General features: G+C 40.3%; 1 protein-coding gene and 1 long non-coding RNA gene across 7 annotated transcripts in view; both read left to right on the top strand.

Annotated features, from left to right (window-relative positions):
• LOC149127058 (uncharacterized) overlaps nt 1-19432 on the top strand; it is a 692486-nt gene that overhangs the window by 489076 nt on the left and 183978 nt on the right. The window lies entirely within an intron of this gene.
• On the top strand, nt 574-1128 carry LOC100341365 (small ribosomal subunit protein uS10). The gene has a single exon (XM_002716450.6). It carries the CDS (start codon nt 673-675, stop codon nt 1030-1032), a length of 360 nt encoding a protein of 119 aa, XP_002716496.1. The 5' UTR covers nt 574-672; the 3' UTR covers nt 1033-1128.

The following is a 19432-nucleotide window of genomic DNA, read 5'->3' as shown; positions in this document are numbered from 1 at the left end:
AAAAGAGAAGAAACCATGTTTGAAGTGGTGATACCAATCAAAATATCAATGACATTCTTCTCAGATCTAGAAAAAATAATGCTACAATTCATATGGAAACACAAGAGACCTTAAATATCTAAAGCAATCTTATACAACAAAACAAAGCTGGAGGCATCATAATACTAGATTTCAAGACTTACTACAGGACAGTTATAATCAAAACAGCCTGGTACTGGCACAAAAATAGACGTGGAGACCAATGGAACGGAATAGAAACTCCAGAAACCAATCCACACATCTACAACCAAGAAATCTTTGACAAAGGAGCTAAAACCAATCCCTGGAGAAAGGACAGTCTCTTCAACAAATGCTGCTGTGAAAATTGGATCTCCATGTGCAGAAATTGAAATAAGACCTCATACCTTACACCTTACATGAAAATCAACCCAAAATGGATCAAGAATCTAAATCTATGACCTGATACCATCACATTACTAGAGGAGAACACTGGAGAAACTCTACAAGCCATTGGCATAGGCAAAAACTTCTTGGAAAAGACCCCAGAGCTTTTTTTCTGAAGACGACGCGGTAGCCTTAGGTGCGGAGCGTGTTTGCGCCCGCTCCTGCTCCTGACTCACCGCTGTTCGCTCTCGCCGAGGAACAAGTCGGTCAGGAAGCCGCGCCGCAGCCATGGCTTTTAAAGACACCGGAAAGACACCCGTGGAACCAGAGGTGGCCATTCACCGAATTAGGATCACCCTGACCAGTCGCAACGTCAAGTCCCTGGAGAAGGTGTGTGCTGACTTGATCAGAGGAGCAAAGGAGAAGAATCTGAAAGTGAAAGGACCTGTTCGGATGCCTACCAAGACACTGCGAATCACTACAAGAAAAACCCCTTGTGGTGAAGGTTCTAAGACATGGGACCGCTTCCAGATGCGAATCCATAAACGGCTCATTGACTTGCACAGCCCTTCTGAGATTGTGAAACAGATCACTTCCATCAGCATTGAGCCGGGAGTGGAAGTTGAAGTCACCATTGCAGATGCCTAAGCCAACCGACTGTTTTAATAAATTGACTACCACTTGTTAAAAAAAAAAAAAAAAAAAAAAAAAAAAAAAGACCCCAGAAGCACAGGAAATCAAATAAAAAATAGACAAATTGGATTACATCAAGCAAAAAAGTGTCTGCACTGCAAAAGAAACACATAGCAAAGTGAAGAGGCAACCAACTAAATGGGAGAAAATACTTGCAAACAATGAAACTGAAAAGGATTAATATCCAGAATATCTAAAGAGCTGAAGAAACTCAACAACAACAAAACACACAATCCAGTTAAGAAATGGGTAAAGGTCTTGAATTGGCATTTTTCAAAAGAGGAAATTCAAATAGCCAACAGATTCATGAAAAAAATGTTCAGGATCACTAGCCATCAAGGAAATGCAAATCAAAACTACGATTAGATTTCACCTCACCCCGTTTAGAACAGCTCTCTCATATAGAAATCAACAAACAATAAATGCTGGTGAGGGTGTGGGGAAAAAGGTACCCTAATCCATTGATGGTGTGAATGTAAACTAGTACAACCATTGTGGAATACAGTATGAAGATACCTCAGAAAGTTTGAATTAGATATACCGTATGACCTAGCTATCTTATTCCCAGAAACTTACCCAAGGAAAATGAAATCAGCATATGAAAGAGTTATCTGTACCCCAATGTTTATTGCAGCTGAATTCCAAGTAGCTAAAATATGGGATCAACCCAGTGTCCATCAGCTGATGACTGGATAAAGAAATTATTGTATATACACTATGGAATACTATTCAGCTGTAAAATGAATGAAACCCTGTCTTTTACAACAACATGGATGCAACTGGAAACCATTATACTTAGTGAAATTAATAAGTCCAAAAAAGGCAAATACCATATATTTTCTGTGAGGTATGATAATTAATAGGGTATCTAAAATGTAATGTGTAGAAGTGAAATTGATATTTTGAGTTTTGATGATTGTTTATAGCCCTTGTCTCTGCTGTTGGGGAGCAGTTTTTTTTTTTCTTCTTACTTATTTGTTGAACTCTTACTTGATGTAGAGTTAATCTTATGAGTATAAGTAAACAGAAAGTAGGTCCATTATAAAAAATTAGAAAGGGAATAGGAGAGAAAGGAGGTGGAAGGGTGGGAGCATGGGCAGTAGGCAGGGTAGGGTAGGAAGTATTACTATGTTCCTAAATCTGCACATATGAAGTATGTGAAATTTGTATATTAAATAAAATTTTTTAAAAAAGAAAATCTTGGTTAAAAAAAAAAGTGATGAGGGGTTAAGTGAGCCAAAGCATATACACGAAATAGAAGCTTCAGGAGAAATAGAAGTGTGTGGTTTTACAGACTGATTGGTCCCTTTCTGTTTTTCTCTGTGTTATCCACTCTTACTGGTTCTTAACAGGACTTCTGACATATTGTTAGAAACCTTGAGCAGATGTCACAAACTGCACCAGCACAGTAATTTATTAATGACCAATAAATAAAAAACTTTGGCATTGAGGGTGAGTGTTCCTCAGAAACAAAGTTCTCTGAAACAGAGGTTTGTTTTTTGATTGACATTTACTATACATGTTCCACTAAAAAGAAAGTCTTATTTGATTTCTAAAACAGAATAGGTTTAACCACCAAGTTCATTTATTTCTTCAATGATGATTTAGCAAATACCACAGTAGACTGTTATAGAGAAACCTTTGTCCTCATATAGTAGTATGTGCCAGGGCAGTAGGTTAGAAAAGAGACAATTTCATTTCTAGGTGACACATCTTAGTAATAAGGTCAATATGGGGGTTGGAGGCCCAGAGTGGGGGAGCTGTGGTCTGACACATGCATTGAGAGGGAATCAAGAAAGACTTGTAGGAGAAAGTGTTGTTTGAATGGAGATAGGAAGAATGGCAAATTATTCAAGGAAGAAATTTCAGGAAAGAGGAACAGCAATGTTAGGGTCTAGGAGAAAAGCAAAGAGAGAAATACACAGGGAAAATTCAGTGTGGCTGAACTATCAAGATCAAGGTGAGTCAGAGAGATTAGGCTGCTGAATTAGGCAGAAACTAAATTATCCAGAACCTTGTGAGCACAAGGGAGAGCCAATGAAGAGTTGGAGAAGCTATAATCAAATTTTTAAGTAAGAGCCATCAGTCTGATTCTGATGTGGACAATGATAATAAACAGGACAAGAGGCAGAGGGGCTTGGTAGAAGACCATGACGCAGTAATTTATGCAATAGGACAGTTATGCAAGGGTGTTCTGGACAAGAACCTTAGCAGAAGTCATGGAGAGAAGAGATTTAGGAGGTAGAATTTACAGGATTCAGTAATAGATGGTGGTGGGGAGCAGGTAACCAAGTCACGAACTATGCTCGTTTCTGGATTTGTAGTGTGGGAGGTATTCAAAAAGTATATGGATCATGGGTATTATGAAAAACTATTAATATGTTTTAAAATTTTTTGCACCAAAATAAACATCTTTTAATTCTAATTCATTGGGTCAGCAAAAAAAAGGAAATTGAATTGCTTGTGGAGAGCAGTTCATATTTAGGCATTGTTGTATTAAGCCATCTTTGGAATACATTATTAACAATTTCCAGTTGACAGGTATAATCACAGGTCTTAAGCTCAGACCAAAAAATACCAATTTCAGCACGTAGAGAATAACTGGAACTATGGTGATATGTGGAGATACCCAAGGGTACAGTATAGATGAGGAAGAGATCAAAGGCCAGCCCAAATCCCTGTGGAATGCCAACCTTTATGGGACACAGGAAGCAAAATATACAAAAAAGAAGGGGAGCCAAAGAGATACATGGGCAATTGCAAGGTGTGTCTTGAAAGTAAAATAAACGGAGTGGTTACTGGTGTCAGAAACAAGCCCGTTGGCAACCTTTGTGGAGCTGATTTCAGAGGAGAAGTCAGAAACCAGAATGCTGTTGGATGGTGAAAAAATAAGAGATGAGAAAATTTGCGTTCTTTGGCTTCTTGCCTAAATTTCTCAGGTTAATTTTCAAACAAAATTTAGAATAGAAAGGGAGACAATTTTTCCTCATGTACATGTCCAAAGCAACTCATAGGATCATATATCTGACCTCAACCAAGTACTTTAGCCTGGAACAGTCATTAGCAAGTTGTTTAAAGAGATATGCTAAGGGACTAGAAGGATAGAACATCGGATTAAGCCACCACCTGCGATGCTGGCATCCAGTATCAGAGAGCTGGTTTGAGTTCCCACTGCTCTGCTTCCAAACCAGCTCCCTGCTAATGCCTCAGAGAAAGGAGAGGAAGATGGCTCAAGTTCTTGGGGTCCCTGTACCCATGTGGGAGACTGGATGGAGTTCCAATCTCCTGTCTTCAGCATGGCCCAGTCTCAGTCATTGTACCCATTTGGAGAGTAAGCCAGTAAATAAAAGATTCTCTCTCTCTCTTCCCCCCTCCCTCCTTCCTTTCTTCTCCCCTTCCTTCTACGTCTCTGCCTTTCAAATAAATAAAATAAAACCTAAAAATAAATCAAGTGGAATGCTGAGCCATTGTTTAGTCATTCTTTGGTTGACAGCTGGAAGTGGATTATTATTGGTTGATAGTCATTTAGGCTCTTGGAAACCTCTGATTAGGAATGGAGAATAGAAATTCTACAGTCTCCAATATCTCTCAGAAATTATCCAGTATTGAAATCCCTGATAAATTCACCCCTCGTAGCATTTCCCCTTTCCCCAATTTGTGTCCACCACCCCTGATCTCCGCTGCACTCTGCACCTTCATAAAATACTATATTAAAATGCGAAATCTTTGCAAGTTCTTAGCGTCTCAATTAAAAGGTAAGTTTAATTAGAATTGATGGGAGAAAGAATAGAATCCAATGAAGGAAAGGGACAAGGGCAGAGGCAAACGGCAACAAAACATGCCTTTTTTCAGTAGGTGATTTTTACTTAGTGTCAGTTGCCTATGGGCCTCACTACGACATAAGTATTAAAAGTCACATCAAAGCCACTTGTGTCACATTCTCAGTTACTCCAATTCCCATCTCTGGTAAACCTCAGTGGAAAAACGATCATCTGCTAGATGAACAGACACATTGCAAGAGTCATTTCTAAAATCATTGTTTAGTAAAGACAGATCTGGAAAAAAATAAGATGTACTGATTTTCTTTCAGCCAGAAGTTTTTGCAATATATGGCTGGATGGATAGATGGAGGAATGGATGGTTGGGGAGGATAAGGAAGAGAGAAGTGCTGAAAGGACAGACTCCCGAAGAAGCCCTGTGGTTATTATCATGGTTGACCTTGTTTAAATATTAGAGCACATTACATGCCATTCACTACATTGTTGGTGGGACAAGCACAGGTTTAGGAATAAGATGAATATTAGCTCCTGACTTGTGTTCTTAAGAAACTCACTCATTTTCCAAGCCTTGTTATCTCATCTGTCAAGTGGTATTATACTGTGCACATTACAGGGATGTTATATGCATAAAAAGCCTTTGAGTAAAAGATCATATATGTAAATTATGATGCACTATACATACATTAGGTATTATTCTGCATCTGAGGACAAGTTATCTTCCTAGAAGGAGGATTGCCTGGATATAACCTATTGTGAACAAGTGTGAGAACATTTAATACACTAATAGCCTTAGGCCTCAAATCCTGGAGAGCTTATTAGTACTCATTAGTGCCCACATAGCAAGTCCTCACTGACTGCTTTGAGTGTTTTGTATGCTGTAATACTCTTTCATACTGCTGTTGGTTATTTTCTCCATACTTTCCTCAAAAGTACCTCGTTTTTCTCTTGCAAGCTCTTTCTCCATGCTTAGCTCTTCCGTTTTATAAAGTAAATAATCACAGCCACTTCCACCTACTGACATACTTTTAATTGCTGCTCATGCTTGAGCGTAGTGTTATGCTTCTACTGACTCCGTAGAACACTGACAAACCTACTCCGAGTGCTAATTAGAACCAACTTGAGCATACGTCAGCAGCCCTTTTACTGTTCTCTTTGAAATAGTTCCAGCTAGTCCTTTTAAATAAACTTCAGAAAAGAACTCAAATTAATTTCCTTCTCAGTGTCCTATGGTTCAGACATTAGATTTTTCCCCCTAGTGGTTTCTGGTTAACAATCAAAGAGTTGCTTTTCTACACTATGATTTTTAACTCAATTTGCTGGGTGTGGAAAGAGTCAATCATTTATTCAAAATCTATAATTATTTTTGTCTTACATTTTCTCTTTTTAAATATTTATTTATTTACAGGAAAGGCAGAGTTATAGAGAGAAAGAGGCAGAGAGAGAGAGAGAGAGAGAGAGAGATGTCTTCCATCCACTGGTTCACTCCCCAAATGACTGCAACTGACCAATCCGAAACCAGGAGCTTCTTCCGGGTCTCCCATGCAGGTGCAGGGGCCCAAGGACTTGGGCCATCTTCCACTGCTTTTCCAGGCTATTAGCAGGGAGCTGGATTGGAATTGGAGAAGCAGAGAACTTGAACTGGCACCCATATGGGATGCTGGCACTGCAGGCAGTGCCTTTACCCACTGTGCCACAGCCCTGGCCCCATCTATTACATTTTCAGCTTCTCCAAAATGCTTTCCCTTCTCATTGAAGCTACTTCCTTGCCTTTGGGATTTTTTTTTAGATTTATTTGTTTATTTATTTATTGAAAGTCAGAGTTACACAGAGAGAGGAGAAGCAGAGAGAGAGGGAGAGAGAGGGGTCTTCCACCCGATGGTTCACTCCCCAATTGGCTGCAACAGCCGGAGCTGCGCCGATCCGAAGCCAGAATCCAGGAGCTTCTTCCAGATCTCCCACATGGGTGCAGAGGCCCAAGGACTTCGGCCATCTTCTACTGCTTTCCCAGGCCATAGCAGAGAGCTGGATAGGAAGTGGAGCAGCCAGGTCTCGAACTGGTGCCCATATGGGATGCCGGTGCTTCAGGCTATGGCGTTTACCCACTGTGCCACAGTGCCAGCCCCATGAGTGTCCTTTTTTTTTTTCTTTTTTAAAGATTTACTTATTCGTTTGAAAATCAGAATTACAGAGAGAAGGAGAGAGACATAGGGAGACACTATCACATTTACTGGTTCACTCCTGAATTGTCCATAATGGGCCAGGTGAAAACCAGGAGCCAGGAGCTTCTTCTAGGTCTCTCACATGTGTGTAGGGGCCCAAGCACTTGGGCCATCTTCCACTGCTTTTCCCATATTAGCAGGGAGCTGGATCAGAAGTGGAACAGCCAGGACTCTAACTGGCACCTATATTGGATGCCCAGGACACAGGCAGCAGCCCTACCCAATATGCATGCCCCCTTTAGGATTCTTATCAGAAAGTCCAAGCTAGGAATACTTCTGTGGGGGTTAAATTATTCAGACAGGCAGGACCATAATTTGAAGGTCCTAGTGGAAAACGAAAGTACAAGATATTTGTTTTTTAAAAAAGTACTAAGAAATTCAAGACAGCAACAGCAGAAAATTAAGGCAAACACAGAGCCTTATGTGATGGTCATTTTCTATTGCAACAAATAGATAGTCTTTGTTTACTTTGCCATCTTGGACTTCGTATTTTTAAAATAAATGTATGCATTTGATAATCTCTGTAATGGGCTCCTGTTACATGAAACTTTTTAGCAACTTGTAGTTACTCAGGAATTTTCCCTTTGTGTAAATTTTGACCCCCTTTATTTTCATCAATATCTACCTTAGCTTTGAATTGTAAAATTAATTGGAACTTTCAAGTGTAGTCTAATTCTCCTATAGTCATACTTTAGCCATTTAGCCATACATTAAGCCAAAATTTGCATTTATTGCAGTTTCACTTGTTAACACATGCTCATTTATATTGTAGAGAGCTTTTAAAGTCTCAAAACACCAGAAAGGCATAACACGAAAGAGTATGCAGTCTGGTAAAACACTGGAAGGATTCATGCGTGTCTGGGGACAACCTATGGTATCTCAATTGATTGTAAAACATATTTAATGCTAAATTTGATGGCATCATTACAGTGCCTTGTGTTCTTACATGCATATTTTCGGACCTTCTCCTCCTCCACCTGGGCTAGCCACCACTTAGCCCGGCAGGAAGCTGAGTTTCTCTGCTTATCTGCTAGGCTAGGGGAGAGTGAGTGGTGTTGATTTTGCTGTATGTGGCCAATTATCTTGACCTTTATGATAGATCAAGCCGTGGCGGGACTGGGAAGCTGAGTCTCCCTCCCATTTACATCTCCTTCATGGAGAGAAGCACACGGTGATTGTGTCAGTTTGCGGTCTTATATTTCACTCCCCAGCAATGCACATCTTGAGACACTGTGATTAACATCCCTAATTCCTAAAAATTGACTTGCCTTGTTATAACTAAAGAGCCGTCGCCTAAAATACTTCACCCACTGTTCGAAAGGGTATTATTTTAGTTCCCTGGGGATAGGAAAAGTTTTCAACCCACCAGTGCAGGGATTAGTTTTATTTTAAAGTATTTAAAGTGTTTTTGATAACTTGGCTAAGAATGAGCCCAGTTCAGTGGCCTACCAAGAGCCTTTAAAGATGTGCTCCAAGTCCTTATCCAACTACACAATCTGTAAAAATGCTGGTATTCTTGTATACATTTGGAAATCAAAATCTACCTCCTTCATATGTCAGAGAAATTAAGGAAGGCACCTTCTACATCAACCACAGAATGATTTCATTTGTATAAATAGCTTTCTCTTTGAATAGGATTTCTGACTGAATCATCCAGATTAATCATGTCTATTGAGTAACATGAGCACTTTTCCTTACTTCTCATATCCCTGTCCACTAAGCCAATAAAGGCATTTCTCTTTTTATTGAGTATTCATAATTGTCTATAATAATTTTGGAGAAACAATTGTGTGATTCACTTAGAGTCAGATTAAGATTTTTTTCTTGAGAAGACCAAAAGAGCATCATCTCTTCAGAAAATAATATCTCTTCAGCAGTTTCTTGACTGACTTAACCAATTTGACCAATTCATGTGTATAGACATAGTTTGAGGCACACAGCTATTGTGAATAGGTTTTAAAACAAAACAAAAACGTTGAATTAGCCATTCCTTTCTATTAACACACTTAATTACACTAACTGGACTTCTTGGTGGTAATTAGGAGAAAGTGTGTTCTCTGCTTCATTACAAACATGTATAACAAAACCACCTGTCCAAAATGTAGGGGGAACACATGCATTCTCAATTTTCCTTTATGGTTCTCCTCTTGGAAAGTCTGGGCGTCATGACACCCCTCCAAAAGCAGCAGCACTGATGGGAGCTGGGGCCAGAGAACTGCAGTTCTCAGTCATGACTGTGACTCCCCTTGCCAATCACCTTTTACAGAGGGAAAAACTGAGGAAACGCAAGACCATGTTGATAAACCAAGCAGCTTAATCCAATTGCCATCTGGCTTCTGTGAATTCCTACGGTGTTTTCTTGTTAATGGTTGCTCAAAAATCAGCCACATGAGTATCCAACCTAATGCAGCAGAGTTAGTCTCCTCGAAGGCCATGCTACTGTTGTCCTGTTTGTACCTGCAACTCCTCACAAATTCAGGTAAAACACAGTGCTCAGGTGACCCAGCTGAGACTTCAAGTGTCATGAATTTAGCGTATGCTCAAGTCACAGGTCCTACTCCTCCTTTATGGACACATGACTGGTACCTTGTTGCTAAAAGAAGAGTGAAAACAAGCCAAAACCATCCATTAGAGAAGCAGTCACTATGATTGCGCTATTTGGGGTTTGATTGAAAAGAACTCTTAATAAGACGCTGAAATGTTGACAAAGAACATAGCAGTGAGACCAAGTAGTTCACTGCTTTAAAGTAAGTAATAATTGTAAAAAGATAGAGAATAGGGTTTCTCAATCTCAAGACTATTGACTTTTGGGATTGGATAATTCCTTGTTTTGTGGGACTGGTTTGTGCATTATGAGATATTTAGAAAAATCTCTGGTCTCTACCCAACAGTTGGCAGTAGTCTATCCTTTCCCAGTTGTAACAACTAAAGATATCCCTCACCCCTTAAATTGCCAAATATCTTTTGGAGAACAAATTGCCTTCACTCAAGAACCACTGCTGTAGAGCATTTCAGTATCAAGAGCACTTTGATCTTCCCAACAAATCTGCTAGAAATTTTTATAAATCTTTATATTACAAAACTGGAAGCTGAGGCTCAGAAAAATAAAGGGGCTTGTCTAAGACCTCAAGTTCTACAAGTGGTAAATGATAGAGCTGAAATTCAAACTCACTCAGGTCTTCTGAAGCTGTATCAGGTTTTCTTTTTATATGCTACTTATAAAACAGATAATTTTTTAATGCACCATGCTACCTGCACTTCTTTCCACTGCTTCATTTGCTGTTATTTGGATTTCTTGATCTCTACGTAGGTAGAATTAAGCCAAAAATTTTTCAGCATCCCAAGGTTCACCTAAAGTTCAGCATTTTAAGACAACATTTTCTCTTTTGGTCTTTAGTCCTGATAGCTTCAACATTTGACATATTGACAATAGCAGGTTACTGTTGAGAAGGTAAGGTGACAGACACAAATGAAGAAATAGCTTTAATAACGAACTTCAGTTTGGCACGTTAATGTACATTCTATGGCCAATGAGTACCTAAGCTACTATATAAAGTTTATTTATTTATGCTTCTCCAGAGTGACATTTTTGTTACAGTACCTGAAATAAAATGGAGTATCTTTGTTGGGTATGTCATGAGATAAAATATTATTCAATCAAAATAAATTAATAGGCAATGACCTCTAAATTCCATTTAGATTCTAAAGATCATTTGGGTTCCGTGGAGTATTCATGATAGAACCTATATGTAGATCTAGCTATCAGCAAGCCAACTCTATAATGACTTAGAATTATGACCTACTCAGCAAATACTTCAGTAGAGAGGTGGTTATTCAAATTTCCATTTGAGATGCCTCTGTTTTAAAAAGGAAGATGGGAGGTTGGCCCTGTGGTGCAGTGAGTTAAGCTACCACTTGTAATTCCTACATCCTACATCAGTACTCCCACCCAAATCTCAATTACTCCACGTCTGGTCCAACATTTTTTTTTTTATTTGACAGAGTTAGACAATGAGAGAGAGAGACAGAGACAGAGAGAAAGATCTTCTTTCCATTGGTTCACCCCCCAAATGGCCACTACAGCCGGAGCTATGCCGATCTGAAGCCAAGAGCCAAGTGCTTTCTCCTGGTCTCCCACACGGGTGCAGGCACCCAAGCACATGGGCCATCCTCCACTGCCTTCCTGGGCCACAGCAGAGAGCTGGACTGGAAGAGGAGCAACCGGGACTAGAACCCATTGCCCATATGGGATGCCGGCACCGCAGGCGAGGATTAACCAAGTGAGCCACGGTGCCAGCCCTGAGGTCCAACATTTTTATAATGTACCTGAAAGGGAGCAGATGATGGACCAAGAATTTGGGCCCCTGCCAGTCATGTGGGAAAACCAGATGGAGTTTCTGGCTCTTGTTTCAGCCTGGCCCTACCATTGTACCCCCATAAATATACACAATTATTATTCACCACTTAGAAATAAATTCAAAAATAATGAATGTGAAGGAATTTTTATATTATGTGTATGTTTGAGGAGTGAACCAGTGGATGGAAGAGATCTCTCTCCCTAATCAAATAGATAGATAAATCTCCTCTGTTGCTCTGTCTTTCAAATAAATACATAATCTTTTTTAAAAAAAATTTATTTATTTCAGAGCCAGAGTTAAAGACAGAGGGAGAGAGAGAGAGACAGAGAGGGAGGTCTTCCATCCGCTGGTTCACTCCTGAAATGACCACAATGGCCAGAGCTGGGCCAATCTGAAGCCAGGAGCCTGGAGCTTCTTCCAGGTTTCCTTCATGAGCGCAGGGGCCCAAGCACTTGAGCCATCTTCTACTGCTTTCCTAGGCCATCAGGAGGGAGCTGGATCAGAAGTAGCACAGCTGGGACTCAAACTGGTGCCCATGTGGTGATGCCTCAGACAGAGGCTTAACCTACTATGCCACAGTGCCTGCCCTAATAATCCTTTTTTCTAATTAAAAAAAAAGCTTATGTATTTTCACAAAAATAGATTCACAAAATATAATTCACAAAAAAAGATTATGTATTTATTTGAAAAATGAGAAATATGAACTGCCAACCATTCTAAGAAATCATATAGCTTGTTTTTAGATGCTAGTGCCATTTTTTTTTAAGACAGAGTAATAGCACTTTGGTGGCTCCTCAGCAGTTTCATTCCTTGGTATGTACCCAGAAGAACTGAAAACAGTGTTTTGAACAGACACTTGTATGGAAAAGCTAATAGCAACAACATTCACAATAACCACCAGGTATACAACCCAAGTATCCATCAATAGAGGACTGGATAAATGAAAGGTGATAGAGACATATAATGGAATATTATTGAGCCATAAAAAGGAATGAAGTTCTTTTTAAAATAAGATTTATTTATTAAGTGAGAGTTACAGAGAGAGAAGGAGAGACAGAGAGAGAGATCTTCCATCTGCTGGTTTGCTCCACAAGTGGCTGAAACAGCCAAGGCTGAGCCAGGCTGAAGCCAGGATCCAGGAGATTCTTTTAGGTCTCTCACATTGGTATAGGGGCCAAGCACTTAGGCTGTGTTCTGCTGCTTTCTCAGACCATTAGCAGGGAGCTGAATCAGAAGTAAAGGAATCAGGATTTGAACCAGCACCCATGTGGAATGTCAGTGTCACAGGCAGTGGCTTTACTCATTATGCCACAATGCTTACCCTAGAATGAAATTCTGATATATGCTACAACATGAATGAGTTTTGAAAACATGCTAAGTGAAAAAAGCCAGACACAAAAGGACAGCTATTGTATGATTCCATGCATATGAAATGTCTAAACTATGCAAAGTAATGTACTTAAAAATTAGAGTTTGTGGGGAGAATGGGCACGTGCGTAATGGTTACAGAGTCTGTTTGGTGTGATGGAACTGTTTTGAAGATAGTGATGATGGTTGCACAATATTGTTAATGTAATTAATGCCACTGGATTGTACACTTAACAATAGTAAATATAATGATATGTTGGTTTTAAATGACCTAGATAAAAGATCTCTGTGAGTGAGATCCCAGTGGAAAGAACGGGCCATCAAAGAAGATAACTTTCTCTGAAGCCAGGAGAGAACTTCCAGTTTGATTATGGCCTTGTCTAAATATGGCTGGAGTTTGTGAACTCAAGAGGCTTCCATAAACTTGGCAGTTCATCACAAGAGGCTCGGGTGATTACTGACATCATAAATAAGAGTGTCAATTGTTAAATCAACAACAGGAGTCACTGTGCACTTACTCCTCATGTAGGATCTCTGTCCTAAATGTGCTGTACATTGTGATTTAATGCTATAACGAGTACTCAAATGGTATTTTATACTTTGTGTGTCTGTGTGGGTGCAAACTTTGGAAATCTTTACTTAGTGTATACTAAATTGATCTTCTGTATGTAAAGATGATTAAAAATGAATCTTGGGCCAGCGCTGCGGCTCACTAGGCTAATCCTCCGCCTTGCAGCCCCGGCACACCAGGTACTAGTCCTGGTCGGGGCGCCGGATTCTGTCCCAGTTGCCCCTCTTCCAGGCCAGCTCTCTGCTGTGGCCAGGGAGTGCAGTGGAGGATGGCCCAAGTGCTTGGGCCCTGCACCCCATGGGAGACCAGGATAAGTACCTGGCTCCTGCCATCGGATCAGCGCGGTGCGCCGGCCGCAGCGCGCTGGCTGCGGCGGCCATTGGAGGGTGAACCAATGGCAAAGGAAGACCTTTCTCTCTGTCTCTCACTGTCCACTCTGCCTGTCAAAAAAATAAAAAATAAAAAATAAATAAAATAAAAATAAAAAAATGAATCTTAATGAAGAATGGGATGGGAGAGGGAGTAGGAGATGGGATGGTTCATGGGTGGGAGGGTGGTTGTGGGGGGGGAAAATGCTATAATCCAAAAGTTGTACTTTTGAAATTTATATTTATTAAATAAAAGTTTTCTATAAAGAATGATAAGTTGGTTTGGTGATGGATGTATTTATTACTTTGCGTATTCTACAAGGTATACATAGATCAAAACATATTGTACCCCATAAATATATAAAATTATTATTTGTCAAAAATAAATTAATAAAATTCAAAAATAATGAATGTAAAAATTTTTATATTATGTATATTTACCAGAAAAAAGTTTCAACTTATATAACAAATAAAAGGCTCAAACACCTAACACAAAAACCTATTTGAAAGCCATAAAGAAAACCGCAATTTCCTAACAAATTTCAGACAAAGAAAACAATCAGAGAAGAAATATTAATGGCCAATAAACATACAAAACTATGGTGATATGATCATCCTGGCTTATAATAAATAATTCCAAAGGAAAGCAAGATATCACTTTTTTTTTTCCAAAAAGGAAAAGAAGAAGAAAAAGACACTATGTGAAAGGGCAGATGAGGAACTGGTCATCATTTAAAAATAATGTGCAAGGGGTCGGCTTCATGGCGCACTAGGTTAATCCTCCACTTGCAGCGCTGGCATCCCATGTGGGCACCAGTTCTAGTCCCGGTTGCTCCTCCTCCAGTCTGGCTCTCTGCTGTGGCCTGGGAAAGCAGTAGAAGATGGCCCAAGTCCTTGGACCCCGGTACCCATGTGGGAGACCAGGAAGAGGCACCTGGCTCTGGCTTCGGATTGGCACAGCTCTGGCCATTGCGGCCATTTGGGGAGTGAACTGATGGAGGGAGGATCTTTCTCTCTGTCTCTCTCTCTCTCTCTCCCTCTCTCTGTCTCTCTCTCTCTCTCTCCCTCTCTCTGTCTCTGTGTGGCTCTACCTGTCAGATAAATAAATAAAATCTTTAAAAAAAATAACGTGCAAGTACTGGCAATATCCACCCAAATTTTAAAATTCTTATTTTTTTATTTTTATTTTTTGACAGGCAGAGTGGACAGTGAGAGAGACAGAGAGAAAGGTCTTCCTTTGCCGTTGGTTCACCCTCCAATGGCCGCCACGGCCAGCGCGCTGCAGCCAGCACACCGCGCTGATCCGAAGCCAGGAGCCAGGTGCTTCTCCTGGTCTCCCATGGGGTGCAAGGGCCCAAGCACTTGGGCCATCCTCCACTGCACTCCCTGGCCACAGCAGAGAGCTGGCCTGGAAGAGGGGCAACCGGGACAGAATCCGGTGCCCCGACCGGGACTAGAACCCCGTGTGCCAGGGCTGCAAGGCGGAGGATTAGCTTATTGAGCCACGGCGCCGGCCCCAAATTTTAAAATTCTTATCCTTTGACCCAGCAGTACAACTGTTAGCAATTACTCTGAGAGTCAGATACATGAACAAAAAGGATTTCTTCCAAGATATTTGTCATATAACACAGATGAATGTCTAACAATAGGAAAGAAATTTTGTTAGCTGTGGGACATCCATAAGATAGAATGAATATGGAGCCATCATTAGCAATTACATTAATGAAAATATTAAATGGCAAAATATTTAGTAGAAAAAAAATTCATACAATGTTGTTAACTGAGAAAACTTTACATCTCTTACCCAGCTGGTTTTAAACAAATACATATGGCTAGAAAAAAGTATTGGGTAGAAAGAAAGACACCAATAAGTGATTCCCTTGAAGTATTGAGGCTGAATGAGTTGTATTGTCTTTTGTATCTTTCATATATCCAAATTTTCTACAGTAAGTCCATATAATGCACAAGGAGGCAGCATAAAGAAATAAATGTATACAAAATACTCATTGCTGAGAGCGCCCTAGATGGCGGAGGCTGTGCCAGAGCGGAAGTGAGAATCCTAGCATACTCTGTATGCCAGCCCTAGAAGTGAGAATCCTAGCATACTCTGTATGCCAGCCCTAAAATGACAGTACTTTCTGGCTCTCTCCGGACTGGGAGAGGAGCCCTTGCCGCCAACAAGGGCTGATAATAAAGAGCCAGGGAAGCCCAGCCCACATCCAAAGGAGATGAACCTCATATACTGTTGATTCTACTGGTCAACCTTATTAGACGCCCTGTGCGAGCATTTTTCCTACCTATTGGAAACTTACTTGAAGAGTCTTCCAAAAGTTCCTGGAAAATACGTATTATAAAAAAGAACTGCATGGATCTCAAATTCTTTTGCACCAAAATAAACTTACTTATCGTCTAATTCCATTTTTCATGAGCCTTTTGAAATCCCCTGTATACCTTCCTGAGCTACACTAAATCATGAGCAGGTAGACTACGTAAAATTCTGTATGGTTGAAGTCATCATATTTTTAATAAAAAATTAAATAGGAATTTTCTTCAAAATCTGTGAACTTGGGCCAGCATTGTGGTGTAGTAGGTTAAGCCCCTGTTAGCAACATCACATCCCATATCAGGACACCAGTTCAAATTCCAGCTGCTTCACTTCTGATCTAACTCCCTGCTACTGTGCCTGGGAAAGCAGTGGAAGATGGTCCAGGTGTTTGGACCCTTGGCACTCCTGTCAGAGACCCAGGTAGAGTTCCTGACTTCAGGCTTTGGCCTGGTGCAGCCCTGGCTGTTGTGGCCAATTGGGGAGTAAACCAACAGATGGAAGATCTCTTTCTTACTCTGTTTTTCCCTTTCTCTCTGTCATTCTTCCTTTTTTTTTTTTTTTTTTTTTTTTTTTTGACAAGCAGAGTGGACAGTGAGAGAGAGAGACAGAGAGAAAGGTCTTCCTTTGCCATTGGTTCACCCTCCAATGGCCGCTGCGGCCGGCGCGCTGCGGCTGGTCTCCCATGGGGTGCAGGGCCCAAGCACTTGGGCCATCCTCCACTGCACTCCCTGGCCACAGCAGAGAGCTGGCCTGGAAGAGGGGCAACCGGGACAGAATCCGGCGCCCCGACCAGGACTAGAACCCCGTGTGCTGGCGCCGCAAGGCGGAGGATTAGCCTAGTGAGCAGCGGCGCCAGCTCATTCTGCCTTTTAATAAATAAATGAACAATCTTTATAAAAATATATGAACCTTATAAATTTGCAAAACTTAAATCACATCTAGGTCTATATTTAATTAGTATCTTTAAATTAAAAATTTTGACTTTCACCAAAAAAGATTTATTATTATCAAGAAAATATTTGTACTATCATATGTGGCAAAATTGTGGATCCCTTGAGATACAGGTGCATTTTTTGTCTTTATAAACATTATTTTCTAATTAAAAACACTATCTGTCTAAGCAATTTAGGAGCTATAAATCAACATGAGCTAAAACATAAAAGTGAATGGACTTCCTCAACTCACAGATACCACTGTAAATATTGCAGAATGTTTCCTTTCTGATTTTTTCTATATCTATTTGTTCTACACTTTAAAAATAGTTAATATTACAGTTAATCATTCACCAGTCTTTGACCTGAACTTTTAACTTGACACATTTTTTTAAGATTTATTTATTTATTTATTTGAAAGTCAGAGTTACACAGAGAGAGGGGAGGCAGAAAGAGAGAGAGAGAGAGAAACAGAGAGAGGTCTTCCACCCGATGGTTCACTCCCTAGTTAGCTACAACAGCCGGAGCTGCGCCTATCCGAAGCCAGGAGCCAGGAACTTCTTCCAGGTCTCCCATGCAGGTGCAGGGGCCCAAGGACTTGGGCCGTCTTCTACTGCTTTCCCAGGCCATAGCAGAGAGCTGGATTGGATATGAAGCAGCCAGGACTAGAACCAGTGCCCAGATGGGATGCCGGCACTGCAGGCAGAGGCTTTACCCATTACACCACAGCACCAGCCCCACTTGACACATTTAGAAAATGCTTCTGTGTCATTAAATAATTCTTCACAATATCATTTTAATGGGATATGGTTTTATTCATTTGGACTTATTTATTATGCTATACTCAACCAGTCTTCTTATTATCAGAAATTGAACTTGTTTCCAATTCCTACCATTATGAACAAGGTTGTCATAAATGTCCCTGTGTCTCTGCACATTCATGATTTTTCCTTTGGATAAATTTCTAGTGCTGCTCCTCCGCACGCGGAGGAGCCGCACCGGACCGGGCGCTTGTTGTTCCCCTTTTTTTACAAGTCCTTTCTATAGTAAAGTAAGAATAAGTAAACAGCAAACTCCCAAAGCAAGAATGAGTAGAGAGAAATGAGAAAGAACGAAGTAACGAACTTCCCCGCGAACTCTCCAACGCACTCTCCAACCAACCCACACCACCATGCCGTCTCTCTCCTCCTATATAGTCCTCTCCACCAATCCCAACTCGGCTGCCCACACGCCGAGCACGCCGCTCTCCTCCAATCAGGAGCAGCTCCTGCAGCTTGTCAAGTTGGTGAGAGGCAGCTGGGTAGAAGCTGTTTACTTCTCTCCCAGCGCCATATTGTGGGAGAGCAGATGCATAGAATAAATCTTAATTCCAGTAACAGTATAGTCCGAATTGCTCCCCACATTCTAGGAATGGAATTACTACATTAGAAGAATGCAATATGAAAGCTTTTAATTCATGTTGCAAAATTGCTCTCAAGAAAGGCACTATCAACTTGTGCTCCCACCTGAAGTGCAAAGAAATACTTATTTCCCAACATCCTCACCATCACTAGTATCACTTAAAAAGCTAGATCAACAGATGAAAAGCAGGATCTTGTTATGTTTGGAATGTGCATTTCACTGATTGCTAGTGAAGATGAACTGTTTTCCTATGATTATTGATCACTTATAATGGTGCTTTTAGAAATTCCCCATTCTTTCCCTTTGTTCACTTTTCTTTTGCTTTATAAATGTTTTCCTCATTGATTTATAAGGACTCTTTTAATATGAAGAACATTACCTGACAGCCTGTTTCCTATGCTTCTGGGCTTCTAGAAAATCTAGTAGATAGGCAAACGGGAATAGGAGTATTTCAACATAGAAGTGTAGGATATTATGTATGTCATTAAGCCCATCATATTATATATTCCTTCCTTCAAAATAGCATGTAAGTTATATTATTTCTCTTTACTTTCTTCCACTGAATGTGTTCATTTCAGCATTTCAGAGGATAAAAGTATCACAGAAAAAAGTGTAAAGGAATTGTGTTACTTAACCAAAAAAGAAAAGGGAACATAGAATTGAGAGGAGTGGCAATAAACTCTGAAATTGCCACAAGACAGAGTCACCATTACATACTCCCTGTGTCCTCTAAATAAAGAAGTCTGCAACGATTAATAAAAAGCCAAGTAATTTTGTGTTAATGTGATCTCCTGAGAGTCCCCTACAATCACAGCTGGCAAGTAAGAAATCTGTAAATCAACGAACCCTATAAGGCTTGATGGGGTCAGGCTGAAGACAGACTTAAATTTAACAGAAACAATTTGACTCAGAAAAGAGAACTTTTTGAGAAGAGCATAAGTTACTGAAGAATTGCATTGTGTTCCTCAAGGTGATTAGAATGCATCTTTTCTTAGAATTGTTTTAATCGCAGCAGGTGAGAGGTGTGGAGATG

Source organism: Oryctolagus cuniculus, chromosome 4, assembly GCF_051225735.1.
Source record: "Oryctolagus cuniculus isolate XC-2025 breed Fujian yellow rabbit chromosome 4, ASM5122573v1, whole genome shotgun sequence".
Classification (NCBI taxonomy): Eukaryota; Metazoa; Chordata; class Mammalia; order Lagomorpha; family Leporidae; genus Oryctolagus; species Oryctolagus cuniculus.
This window is presented reverse-complemented; position numbering and strand designations above follow the sequence as displayed.

Coding starts and splice junctions, on each gene's coding strand:
- LOC100341365 (XM_002716450.6), top strand. CDS start 673: ATGGCTTTTAAAGACACCGGAAAGACACCCGTGGAACCAGAGGTGGCC.